At 45.6% G+C, this 12436-nt stretch overlaps 1 protein-coding gene across 2 annotated transcripts; it reads right to left on the bottom strand.

Moving 5' to 3' along the window:
- Window positions 1-2899: 2899 nt before the first annotated feature.
- Window positions 2900-5634, bottom strand: LOC123086605 (filaggrin-2). 2 transcript variants are annotated; one of them, XM_044508372.1, is made up of 4 exons: window positions 5417-5634; window positions 5231-5327; window positions 4087-4168; window positions 2900-3988 (listed from the first exon to the last, which is right to left on the bottom strand). In XM_044508372.1, exons 1-4 carry the CDS (start codon window positions 5437-5439, stop codon window positions 3141-3143), a joined length of 1050 nt encoding a protein of 349 aa, XP_044364307.1. In that variant the 5' UTR covers window positions 5440-5634; the 3' UTR covers window positions 2900-3140. The 2 variants fall into 2 exon arrangements, with proteins under 2 accessions (XP_044364307.1, XP_044364308.1); XM_044508373.1 differs by lacking the exons at window positions 5231-5327; window positions 5417-5634 and adding an exon at window positions 4905-5147.
- Window positions 5635-12436: the final 6802 nt, after the last annotated feature.

The following is a 12436-nucleotide window of genomic DNA, read 5'->3' on the forward strand; positions in this document are numbered from 1 at the left end:
CGAGGAGGTGAGTGCTTGAAGGTATATCTTTAGATCTTGCAACTGAATATTTTAGTTTCTTGTTTTATCACTAGTTTGGTTCGTAAAAGTATATTACAAAAAAATGGAATTGATGTTGCCAGATATAATTCATCTTTATAATGTGTTTCGTGAAAATGATGAAAATAAAAGGTTGTGCTCAATTGTTAGAAGAAGAATTCAATAAAATGTTTGGCATAAAATCTTTAAATGATGAGCATGATTGCAATGTTGATAGTATGAATTATTTGGATATCCATGATGCTAATGATATGCAAAGCCTTAAGCTTGGGGATGCTTTGTTTTATGAATATGATATTTTTAGTCCCCCAAGTTTTGATGTGCAAATTTATTATGATGATTGCATGCCTCCTATTTATGATGATTATATTGATGAAAGTGGGTTTGGAAGAGTGTCAACTCTAGGTAATAATTATCTCACTATTTTGAAGGGTGTTGAATCTTATTGTTATAATTATAAAAGTGGATTTGGAGAGGTCATGACTTTATTAGTTGATGAATTCAATACTTTGGAATAGGTTTTAATTGACTATGATAAAAAGTTGCTATCTACGATGACTATTGTGATGATATGTATGCTGGAAAGAGTATTGATATCCATGAAACTTGTCATCATGATTTTAATGCTCAAATTGATTATCCCAATCAAGTATCACATGATAATTATTTTATTGAGTTTGCTCCCACTACTGTTCATGAGAATAAATTTGCTTATGTGAAGAGTAATAAAATTTGTATTCTTGTGGATCATGAAAAGAATGCTTTATATGATAGTTATATTGTTGGATTCATTCATGATGGAACTGAAAATTATTACGAAACAGGAACATTTTCTTTTACATATCTCAATAATATCAAGTCACCTCTCTATATGTTGAAAATCTTGACGCCATGCTTGTTTTTTTCCTTTCTATGCTAGTTGATTCTTGTTTCCATAAATTGTTTGCTCACAAAATCCCTATGTATAGAAAGTGGGCTAGAATTAAATGTGCTTGCTTTGTGAGTCATGATGCTCTATTTGTGTTTCATTCTTTACTTCTATGTGAGTATTATTGAATCATCATGCCTACCTAAAAAGACATTAAAGAAAAGCATTTGTTGGGATACAATCCAATAATTACGCCTACTGTTTTTGTGTGTTCACATGATTAAGCTACTATAGCAATCATGTTTTATAGCTTTTGTTTTAATAAAGTGTCAAACCTTTGAGATAGTGTCGATGATAGTTGACTTGATTCTATGCAAAAACAGAAACTTTTGCGTCTAGTGGCAGAATTGTTGAGATTTGCTGAAGCGTGATAAAATTCTGAATTTTTTACACATGATTGATATACATATTATCTATGTTTCCTAGTTTTTCAGAATTTTTGGATTTATAGAAGTGTGGTCATTGTCTAGATCATTACAGACTATTATATTTTTGACAGATTCTGTTTTTAACGCATAGTTTGCTTGTTTTAGTGTTTTCATTGCTTATATTAAATGATATAAATTGTGTAAATGATAAGGTAGTTGGAATTATGTGGAAACAATTATGAATCTTATTTTTGACAGTAAAATCTGTTTTCAATGTATAGTTTGCTTGTTTTAGTGTTTTCATTGCTTATATTAAATGAAATAAATTGTGTAAATGATAAGTTAGTTAGAATTATGTGGAAACAATTATGAATCTTGTTTTTGACAGTAAAATATGTTTCCAACGCATAGTTTGCTTGTTTTAGTGTTTTCATTGCTTATATTAAATGATATAAATTGTATAAATGATAAGGTAGTTGGAATTATATGAAAACAATTATGAATCTACTTGTCTGATGAAATTTTGTTAAATTTTGTGTGGTTCAATTTCCGGTTGCGCGAGTCCGCAGACGTATATGGGGGAATTTAGGATGTGTTTGGTAGCATGTATGGACCTAGCCTAGTTGTTCTCCTCTTATACATGCTGAGTGTAGACATGCTGAATCCATGCAGTTGCTGTTATTTGGCAGCGATATATGCGCTGAGACATGCTGAGCTGAGACTTTGTTTGGTAGCCTGCATGTGTTTAGACATGCTGAACAATTTTGAATTCTGAATATTTTTTTGAATGATGAACAAAATCAAAAAATGTGAACACAAATGTAAACATATTTTGAAAATTTAAACAAAATTTGAAATTCTAAACATTTTTTAGAAAATTAAAATAAAATTTGAAAATCTGTAATTTTTTGAAAATTTGAACATATTTGAAATTCCGACCTTTTTGAAAATGTAAACAAAAAATTGAAATTTTGAATATTTTATAAAAATTTAAATAAAATTTGAAATTCTGTATTTTTTTCAAAATTCAAACAAATATTGATTTTCTTTTGAAATTCCGATTTTTCTGAATTTTTTAAAAAAATGAAATTCTGAACATTTATTGAAAATTCAAACAAATTTTGAAATTATGAACAATTTTTGAAAATTTAAACATTTTGAAACTATAAAGTTTTTCAAAAATTTAAAAAAAATTTGAAATTCTGAAATTTTTCAAAAATTTAAACATATTTTGAAATTCTGAACATTTTTTAAAAATATAAACATATCTGGACGTGGTCTAGTGGGTGAGGACGAGTGTGAGGGCCAGTATGGCTGTCCCATGCACCCTGTATGGGGTGCATGAGATGAGCATGGTTGAGGATTCTTTTATGCATCAGATGAGCATAGCTCAAGTGAGCCCATGCACCCTACCAAACAAGCAAAAATGGGTCGGATTGAAAACTTTTGCCCTTATGCACCCTATCAAACACACCCTTAAGGACTGCCCGGTCGGGCGAGTCTGCCGACATATATGGGGGCGGATTTGATAGTGCGGAATTATATAGGATGTTACAACAAGTCAGAGGGAGATTACAGATTTAGGATTATATAGGTTGTTACGACAAGTTAAGGGAAGATTACAGACTAGGATTATATAGGTTGTTACAACAAGCTAGGGACAGATTACAGAGTAGTGGTATACACAGAAAGAGTTAAACGTATCTACTCGCCTATCGTTTGACATCACACACACCAACGTGATAGGCACAAACTGAGGAAGTGAGCAAGGTTTTGATGTGCGCTCCGTGCGCGTGTTCAGTTCATCACATGACGATGCACCCAGCGCTAGGCTCCTCCTCGTAGCACTGCGGCTGGTACGGATTCCTGCCGTACCCTCCGACGTACGCCCCGTACGCGCCGTGGTCGTACACGGGCCCGCCGTAGTACCCGCCGGCAGGTGCCCCTCCGGCGTGCCCGTACCCGTATGCGGGTGCGCTGTACCCCCACCCAGGGGCGGCCGGCCAGATGGACGGCGTGGCCATCGCCTGCGGCATCATCGTCATGCTAGGCGCCGGCGTCGGCATCCGCATCGGCGCCATGGCCGCCATGGACGCCGGCTGCTGGCCGCGCGGGGCCTCATTCCGTGACATCGCCGTGGTAGTTACCACCTTCGGCTTTCCGCCGTGGCCATTGCCGTGTCCATGTCCATGTCCTTGTCCGTGGCCTTGGTCGTGGTGACCGCGCCGATCGATTCGTTCGTCGTCCTCCATGCCGAACTGGACGTGCTTGGTCTTGTCCGGCTTGCCGCCGTGACCGTGCACTTGCGGTCCGGGGCCGTGCCGATCGATTCGTTCGTCGTCATCCATGCCGAACTTGACGTGCTTGGTCTTCTCCGGCTTGCCGCCGTAACTGTGCGCTTGGGGCCCAGCGCCGTGGCCGTGACCGTGCGCTTGGGGGCCGGGGCCGGGGCCGTGGCCCTCCTTGCCGTGCTGCTTGGGCGCCACCTTGGCACTGGGGTTCATCTGGTTCCCCCTGGCGACTTGTACGTCGGTGATCACCTTGCCAGCATCGGAGCAGAGCCTGTCGGCGACCTCCTCGGCGTCGAAGGAGCCGGACACAGTCACCGTGTTGCTCTTCTCGTCGTACGAGATCATCTTGATGTTTTCTCTGTCTGTTGATGCATACAGAAACATAAGTGAGTTGTCACTTGTCTAGTCCATGGATCAAGAAGTGAGTTGATGCACAATTTGAGATCTCGGGGCAATTAACCTTGGAGCTTGCAGAGGACCTTTCTGATCTTCTTGTAGCATCGGTCGCAGTCAAGGTCGACTCTCATGATGATTGTCGCCATCTGAAAGTAAAAAGTATCTTGCGATTAGTCCCAACTAATTTCTTTTTAACAGTAGTACAAACTATTTTTGTTTGTTACATTCCCTAAAATACTTACTGGTTCCGTTTATATAGACATAAAGGACAGAGAATTTTTTTTAAGAGAGCTTTGGCCTGAATTGAATCTTGCAGTAGTTTTCTTTCATGAGAGAAGCAGAGGATGAGTGAATCGGAATCCTAATTTCCTGGGAATATTGACTACTTTTCCGGCCGACATATCCCCGGATCAACAACTACTAGCTACTGTAGTAGCAAGGTAGTTAGTCAATTTATTAAAGAGAAAGAGGAAAGCATATCGCTCGTTGCCTTGATCTCTACTTCACGTCTCCTACTTTGGTAGACAGAGCACAAAGCAATCAGTTATCCCACCAAGCGTTAGTCACAGTACACCAAAAGTACTGTACTGATCATCTCAACATGGATCTACTAGCATTAGAGATCTTCTGCCTCGTTAAAAAATAGAGTTTCGATCGAGAGAGACTAGCATTAGAGATCTTCTGCCTCGTTAAAAAATAGAGTTTCGATCGAGAGAGAGGGAGAGAGAGAGAGAGTGTGTGTGTGTGTGTTTGTGTGTGTTTCAAGTCTCAAGGATTTCATGGCAGTTGATGAACGTTGATAGTGTTTGCGTGCGTAGCAGGAGAAACTCCGGTCATGTAGGAAAAGACGCGCGCTAATGAAGAGAGCAGAGAAGGTCTTACCTCCGAGGTTAGGTTCTGCCTTCTGCCTTCTTCTTCGTGGTGATCGCTCGTGGCAAAGAGCCAGCCAGCCGAGAGGGAGGCCGGCAGGAGGAAGAAGAGATGAGGAAGCAAGACGAGAAAGAGAGAAAGTGAGGGTGGGTGCAGTGGCAGCTCTGGTTTTAAACTAGCCGGTGGCGCAGGCAGAGGCTGACACGCATGATTGCGCGCAGCTGCTGCGATCGACGCATACCAGCTCTCGGTGCTGGGTGGGCCGACCACCTTAAAACCAGCGGGATTTCATGCAGGAAATAAAATAGTAAAAGGGGGTGTGATCCACAATGGCTTACCGCCACCTTTCCACCCGTAGCGCTTTCGCTGCAGCCGCTTTTCTGGCCCGCCCGGCACGTAGTCCGTAGTGTGTCGGCGAGCAAGGAGGGCACTACCCTACGCGATAAGATTGAGTGAGTTTTGATTAGGCTACTAAGTGCCATGATTTTCGATCTGAGTGGAGAAGTGGCGTCTTCCTTCCCTACCTCTCCCGCCTTTTCCCCACCATTCGCCGGGGACGGAGGGAGGAGCAGAGCTGTCGCTAGCGGAGCTGCTGCCGCACTGTTGAGCTGCCGCGCTGTTGAGAGAAGACGCTGTTCGAAAAGGAAACCAAATAAAGCTACCACAGCCCTTGAGATGTTGATGCAGGAGCGTTCGCGTGGTGAAAGTAGCACCAAGCAGCGGTGCTCCACCTACTGTCTGCTGGGTGAGTACTAGGATCACTGCATTGCAGGCAATGCAGCAGAAGCCCGTGACGGTTTTGATTCTTCCGGATCTGCCGTTGCTAGAACAGCGCCCAACTGACTCCCAGTTCAGGACGTACGTGCGCTGTTTGCACGGGGTTGGAAATGTGTGTGGGCAAAGGCTTCCTTTTGTCCTCATTTAGCAGTCCCTCCTACCAATGCAGTGCACGGGCACGCTTCAAGTGGACGGACGCGTCTAGAAAGGAAAACAAATACAGTTAGGCCTCTTTTGGTTTGGAGGAATTTCATAGGAATTCTAAAGAATAGGATTTTTATAGAATTTTTTCCTTAAGAGCTCTTTAATTCATAGGAATGGATTCATATTTCTATATAGGATTGGTTCATATCCTCCACATTTCATAGGAAAATAAAAATGAGCCTAGACTCAATGAAAAAATTCCTTTGGTGTGAACCAAATGACATCTCGTTTCCTATTCCTACCCATAGGATTTAAGATATATGTCATCTCATTTCCTACAAATTTCCTATTTCTATGATAATCCTATCCTATGAACCAAAAGAGGCCTAAGCTGTTATATTTGTGTCGAATATTATGTACGCAAGGGGTTATGTGGACTTGGAGTTGTAATTGGTGTGATTAGGTACAAGTTGTGTAGGAGTCGGACACTTGTATCCTAGGCCTTCTTATATACGGAGGGGCACCACACGTTGTAACCCATGACGACTTGATAGCAACAGGTACGCGGGGGAGCCGACGGCTTGTGCCGGCGCCCGGGTGGCCGGTGTTGCGGTATCTTGGGGAGGAGCGCCCGTAGTCATGCCTCGGGGATGTAGCCATATCGGTGAACCTCGTTAACAAATCTCGGTGTCGTGCTCGTGTGATTGCTTGGTCCTCGGATGATCAATGATGGCCTCGGATTTATTCTAACAAGTGGTATCATGAGCAAGGTTGCGAGAAGGCTATGCGGAAAATCATTCGGAGGTACGAGGATCATGCTCGACGGGTGCCATGGAACGTCCGATTAGCGCAAGGTGGAGCATGGCGGCGATCGCGGAGGCGGTCGGTGGTGTCGGACACTTCGGGCAGGAGGCCTGGACCGTTCGATGGGCTGCGGTCGGTAAGGATCGGCTAGACGTGGCGATCGGACCGGCGTAGTGACTGTTGAAAACGTTGTGGAGGCGACAGATTCGGCTCGCGATCAAACCGGCGACCAAACGTGGGGGACGACCGGATAGATCGGAGTGTGAGAGCATCGAGACGATGCGCTCGGTGTTGTACAAGGGCAGCGGCGCGGCACTGTGGACGGATTGTGTTGGCGACGTAGATGGCCAGGGTACGGCACGGCTCGTGCACGGATGATGTGCGAGGTGGCGGCTGTTTCGGCAGGGTTGACGTCAGATGAGTACGTGTGACAGGGCTGTTACAGATAGCTGGCAAGAACCAAGATCAGAGACGGAAGTTGTCGTCGGATACAGCGTTAGATTTTTTCCAGAGGTACATGGACAGAGGAAAGTCAGGGTTCGGTTGCTGGCGTTCGTACGCGAGACGACCGCTGGAGCCCCTGAGGAGGCGTGTGGCAACCGGTCTCGGTAGGAGTGTGACGCAAAGGAAGGTCAAGGCAGCAGGTTTGATCGGACAGGGTGCAACGTACTACGTACAAGGAAAAGAAGAGACGTGTGCATGCATAGGTCCGTGGGAGACTTGGTTTGGCAGACCAGGCAAATCATGACATACTTGAATCGGTTTCCGTGTGGAGAAAGGAAAACAAGGGCCGGCTGAACCAGCAGTAATAAACTGGCCACGACGAGGCGAACAGGCACAGAAATCGTCTGCAAATTCAGAAAAAGATGGAGCGGGCTAGTTTTCGACGAGAGCTAGTTTGATCAGCCACGGTGATTTCTAAAGGGCAGATTGGGTGCGGTGCAAGTCAGGGTCTTGGTAGATCGCGGACTGCGGCGTGGCTTCAGACAAGGAATACGGGATTAGTGATCTTTTTCGTGAGGAAGTCGCAGAGGAGAGTGGAGCCATGGAGAGTGGAGCTGTAAGAGTAGCAGTGGAATCTCACGGTGGCGGCGGGTCTGACCCGTCGGGTAGCTCTCAGTAAGCTACAAAGGAGACAACCCAAGTCCGGAGTACATGAAGGTTCGAGCATGGACGACTTCTAAGTGGTGGAGAATATTCGTCAAGGTGGAGTTTGTTATATTTGTGTCGAATATTATGTACGCAAGGGGTTACGTGGACTTGGAGTTGTAATTGGTGTGGTTAGGTACGAGTTGTGTAGGAGTCGGACACTTGTATCCTAGGCCTTTTATATACGGAGGGGCACCACACGTTGAAACCCATGATGACTTGGTAGCAACAGGTACGCGGGGGAGCCGACGGCTTGTGCCGGCGCTCGGGCTGCCGGTGTTGCGGTATCTTGGGGAGGAGCGCCCGTAGTCATGCCCCGGGGATGTAGCCATATCGGTGAACCTCGTTAACAAATCTTGATGTCGTGCTCGTGTGATTGCTTGGTCCTCGGATGATCAACGGCGGCCTCAGATTTATTCTAACATAAGCAAGCGACGGGGCTCATAATTGTATGCCGGACAATGTACCACTAGTCGTGTTTAAATCGTTTGGCCGTTCCAAAAGCTCTTTCTTTTACAGCACCGTTTATGAGTATGTGAAAGTGCGTTATATCGACTAGAGGGGGGTGAATAGGCGATTTTTATGAAAATCTTCAAACCGTGAAAGTTTCGAAGACAAACGATAGAAATAAACCTATTACAATGCAGCGGAAGGTAGACTACACTAGGCAAATTATAGTCAAGTATTCAATAAAGTGAAAGCACAATGACTAATAGCAGCAATGTAGTAAGAATCAGGTAGGAAGATATTATGAAGCCAAACAGAACACGCAGTCACTCAGTGAAGACAGAAGATAGTGCAATCATACAATGACTTCACAGGGACCAACAATAAGTAAAGAGAAGGGAAGGATGAAACCAGTGACTCGTTGAAGACAATGATTTGTTGGACCAGTTCCAGTTGCTGTGACAACTGTACGTCTGGTTAGGGCGGCTAGGTATTTAAACCTGAGGACACACAGTCCCAGACATCCAGTCCTGAACACGCAGCTCAGGACACCCAGTCCTCACCGTATTCCCCTTGAGCTAAGGTCACACAGACCTCGCCCAATCACTCTGGTAAGTCTTCAAGGTAGACTCCCAAACCTTCACAGACTTCGTTCACCGGCGATCCACAATGTCTCTTGGATGCTCAGAACGTGACGCCTAACCGGCTGGAGGATTCACAGTCCTCAAGTGTAATAAGTCTTCAGATCACACAGACAAGAAGACTTAAGTGATGCCTAACACTCTTTAGCTCTGGGTGGTTAGGGCTTTATCCTCGTAAGGAATTCTCTCTCAGAGGCTTCGAGGTGGGTTGCTCTCAAACAACAAAGGCCGTACTCTAACTCTGATTAGCCAACCGTTTATGGTTGTAGGGGGTGGGCTATTTATAGCCACTAGGCAACCCGACCTGGTTTGTCCGAAATGACCCTGGGTCACTAAGGAACTGACACGTATTCCAACAGTCAGATTTCAAACACACACGGCAACTTTACTTGGGCTACAAGCAAAGCTGACTTGTCCGACTCTGGACAAGATTCACTCTCATAGTCTTCACTCGAAGACATAGGTTTTGGTTAAGCATCACTTCAGTCATTCTGACTGGTTCTCTTGGACCCCACTTAACAATATGGTGGTTCCTATGATTCAACAAAGAAGAAAAGGAACTACGAAAGATCTAAGTCTTCGAGCTCCATAGGCTTCATGCGATGTCTTCTCTTGTCATAGTCTTCAATATGAATATCTTCACATACCACCTTTGACTTCAATGTCTTCATATATTTTTAGGGGTCATCTCTGGTAGGAAAATCAAATCAATGAGGGACTTCTATCTGTGTTATCCTGCAATTCTCACAAACACATTAGTCCCTCAACTAGATTTGTCGTCAATACTCCAAAACCAACTAGGGGTGGCACTAGATGCACTTACAGTATGTCACTAGCATCAGCAATTCTTTTTCTAGGGAATGTTTTGAAGTGTTCTGTGTTTTTTCGCGAATACGCAAAAGACTTGCGTACCATTGCATTGATAGGAGGAGTAGATTGTAGCAATTATAGATGTGAGCTCGCAAGCACAAGCACGGCACACAGCCGGGTGAGCGAGGCACACGAGCGCATACAAGCTAAGGGGTGCGCAGCCCTACGTAACTGTCATAAATCTTGCCGATGAGGTGGCCAAGTCCCCTGGCCCCGGCGCGGGCCCATGCTTCTAGCGTCTTCCTTGATCTACTTGACAAGCCGCGTAACCGAAGGTCGATCGGCGTTGAACACACATCCGTTGTGGTGTTTCCCGATCCTCCAAGTCGTGAGGATGAAGATGGTTGCGAGGTCGCGTCGTAGGGACGTCGGGGAATCACGAATGGAAGCGGTGAACCAGTCGCGGAATTCCGAGTCTGGAGATGGCAGGTTGGTGGTGGAGCGGCACCGCACCAGGATCTCATGCCAAACTTGCCGGGTGAAGGGTGCCCATAGAGCAAGTGTTGCATGGTCTCAGGTTCTTGGTCACACATGAGACAAAGGGGAGCATGCGGCATACCATAGTGTGCCAGCCTATCCGCCGTCCAACATCGTCCCTGCTAGGCGAGTCATAAGAAGATTTTGACTCGAAGTGGCGCCCACGATCTCCAGGTCAGCCGCCATTCGGGCTCGATAGTCGATCCAGAGAAGAGGGCACGAGAGCACAATTTGGCGGAGTATGCGTCATTCCGCGTCCATCGAGAGAAGATGCGGTTCGGGGCGTCCGAAAGGGAGATGTCACGTAGATTACCCTAAAGTGTTACGTACTGCACCAGCGCTCGGCGCCGAGCGACATGTGGATGGCCCGCACCCAATCGCGGTTGGAGAGGGCATCACACACGTTGCGTGTATTGCGTTGGCGATGAGGGATCAAGGTGTGGGTCAGGGGGGCAATCTCACTGTGCTCGATCCGTCCAACCAGTGGTCCTCCCAGAATGAGCAACTCCTGCCATCGCCGAGCTCCCAATAGGTTGAAGCGCGGAAGATGGTGTGTACCTGAGGCGCGCAGGGAATGTGAAGATGACGCCATGGCCACGATGGGTCGGTCTTGCGCAGCCAAAGCCACCTGGCCTGAAGCGCGTACCTGGACCGGAGCAAGTCGGGGACGCCCATGCCTCTAGAGCAATAGGGCGACAAACTACCCCGGCTCACAAGACAGTGACCACCACTCGCGGTATTCCTTCCATGCCACAAGAAACACGCGAACCAGTCGATTCATCTACTTGAGTATTGCGGGGTTAATTGCCATGGCGATGATGATGTGAGTCTGCATGGCATAGAAGACGTGCCGCACCATGGCAAGCCGCTCGCCACGAGAAAGCATCAAAGCCCCCCAAGGTGAGAGCTCCTTCCCGAGCTTGTCCACGTAAGGCTGCAAGGCATTGGTGGGGACCTTGCGAATAGACAATGGGAGCCCAAGGTACTTCATTGGGAAATCCAAGATTGGGCAGGGAGAGTGGCTGGCAATGGAGCCCACTGTTATTCGATAATTAATAATATGGTTGTGCGAATGAGCAGGTGTAGAGGCGGGGATCTATCCTTATATAAAATACAGAAATAGCACACACATAAAACCTGACATACATACGAGTCAAATGGAGTAAGCGAGCAATCAGTCAGTGATTACAATCGGCCGTTTGTGCTCATCGATACAATATATCACAGACCGGTCGTCTCATAGAACGTTGAGTGATAACCTTCAAACCGAGACCAGGGATACATATCACTGATGTGCTTTTCGTGTTGGTATGTGATGGCCCTCATCAGTGACGCTTGGCCCGTGGCGTTTAGTGATGAGGGCCAGTGTTGTTCGGATCTGTAGTTGTGCGCCAAGAACTGAGGTTGGATTTGTCCTCCCGCTAGAGGTGAGTGAGTAAAATAGGGGGTGAGACCCGACCCCGCGCCATCCCGTGCCTATAGATTTTGGTCTACCGCCATCTCCATGCCGATTCCTCCGTGCACCGATGCGTACTTCACATTTTGCGCTCGACTCAATCTGGCTCGCTGGAAACTAACGATTCGAACGTCCCACCGAGCTAGGCTCTGAACTGCTTTAAGTTTTGTGTGCATGCGGATCAGCACCTCGTGTACACAACCAATGTGTTTTTTTAAATCCAGTGGCCTATTGGGGGAGGGGGGCGCTCCAGGAAACAGGCCCCTAATCACTGAAATGCAGCTCCCTGAATTTCTCCCAAACTATCGTCCTTCAAAACATTTTCCTTTATTAAAGAGACCTTGTGCTTGACGCTTGCGAGCATTTATAAGTAGACGAGCCTTCACGTAGTGTATATGCATAATGGGCCTCCAACCCATTCAGGCGATACGCATAATGGGCCTCCAACCCACTCACGCGATACATGACATGCTCTATTGAGCAATTTTCTTTCATTTGTTTTTAGCCAATTTTCTTACCAAACCGCAGTTGTTTGAACTATTTTTTTATGACTTTAAATACATCCGAACCTATTAAAATAAAAGGTAAAATATTTACAAAGTTTATCATTTATTAAAACATAGATCCAATATATGTTTAAAAACACTCTACAAAAACAATTTGAAAATTGTTGACCAAGTAGTTGAAAAGTGTTGAACAAGTATTTTATAAAATGTTGATCATGTATATAAAAATGTTGAACAAGTATTTGATTTTTTTGAGGAAATATTTGAAAACTA

The sequence above is a fragment of the Triticum aestivum genome, chromosome 4A (genome assembly GCF_018294505.1).
Source record: "Triticum aestivum cultivar Chinese Spring chromosome 4A, IWGSC CS RefSeq v2.1, whole genome shotgun sequence".
Lineage (NCBI taxonomy): Eukaryota > Viridiplantae > Streptophyta > Magnoliopsida > Poales > Poaceae > Triticum > Triticum aestivum.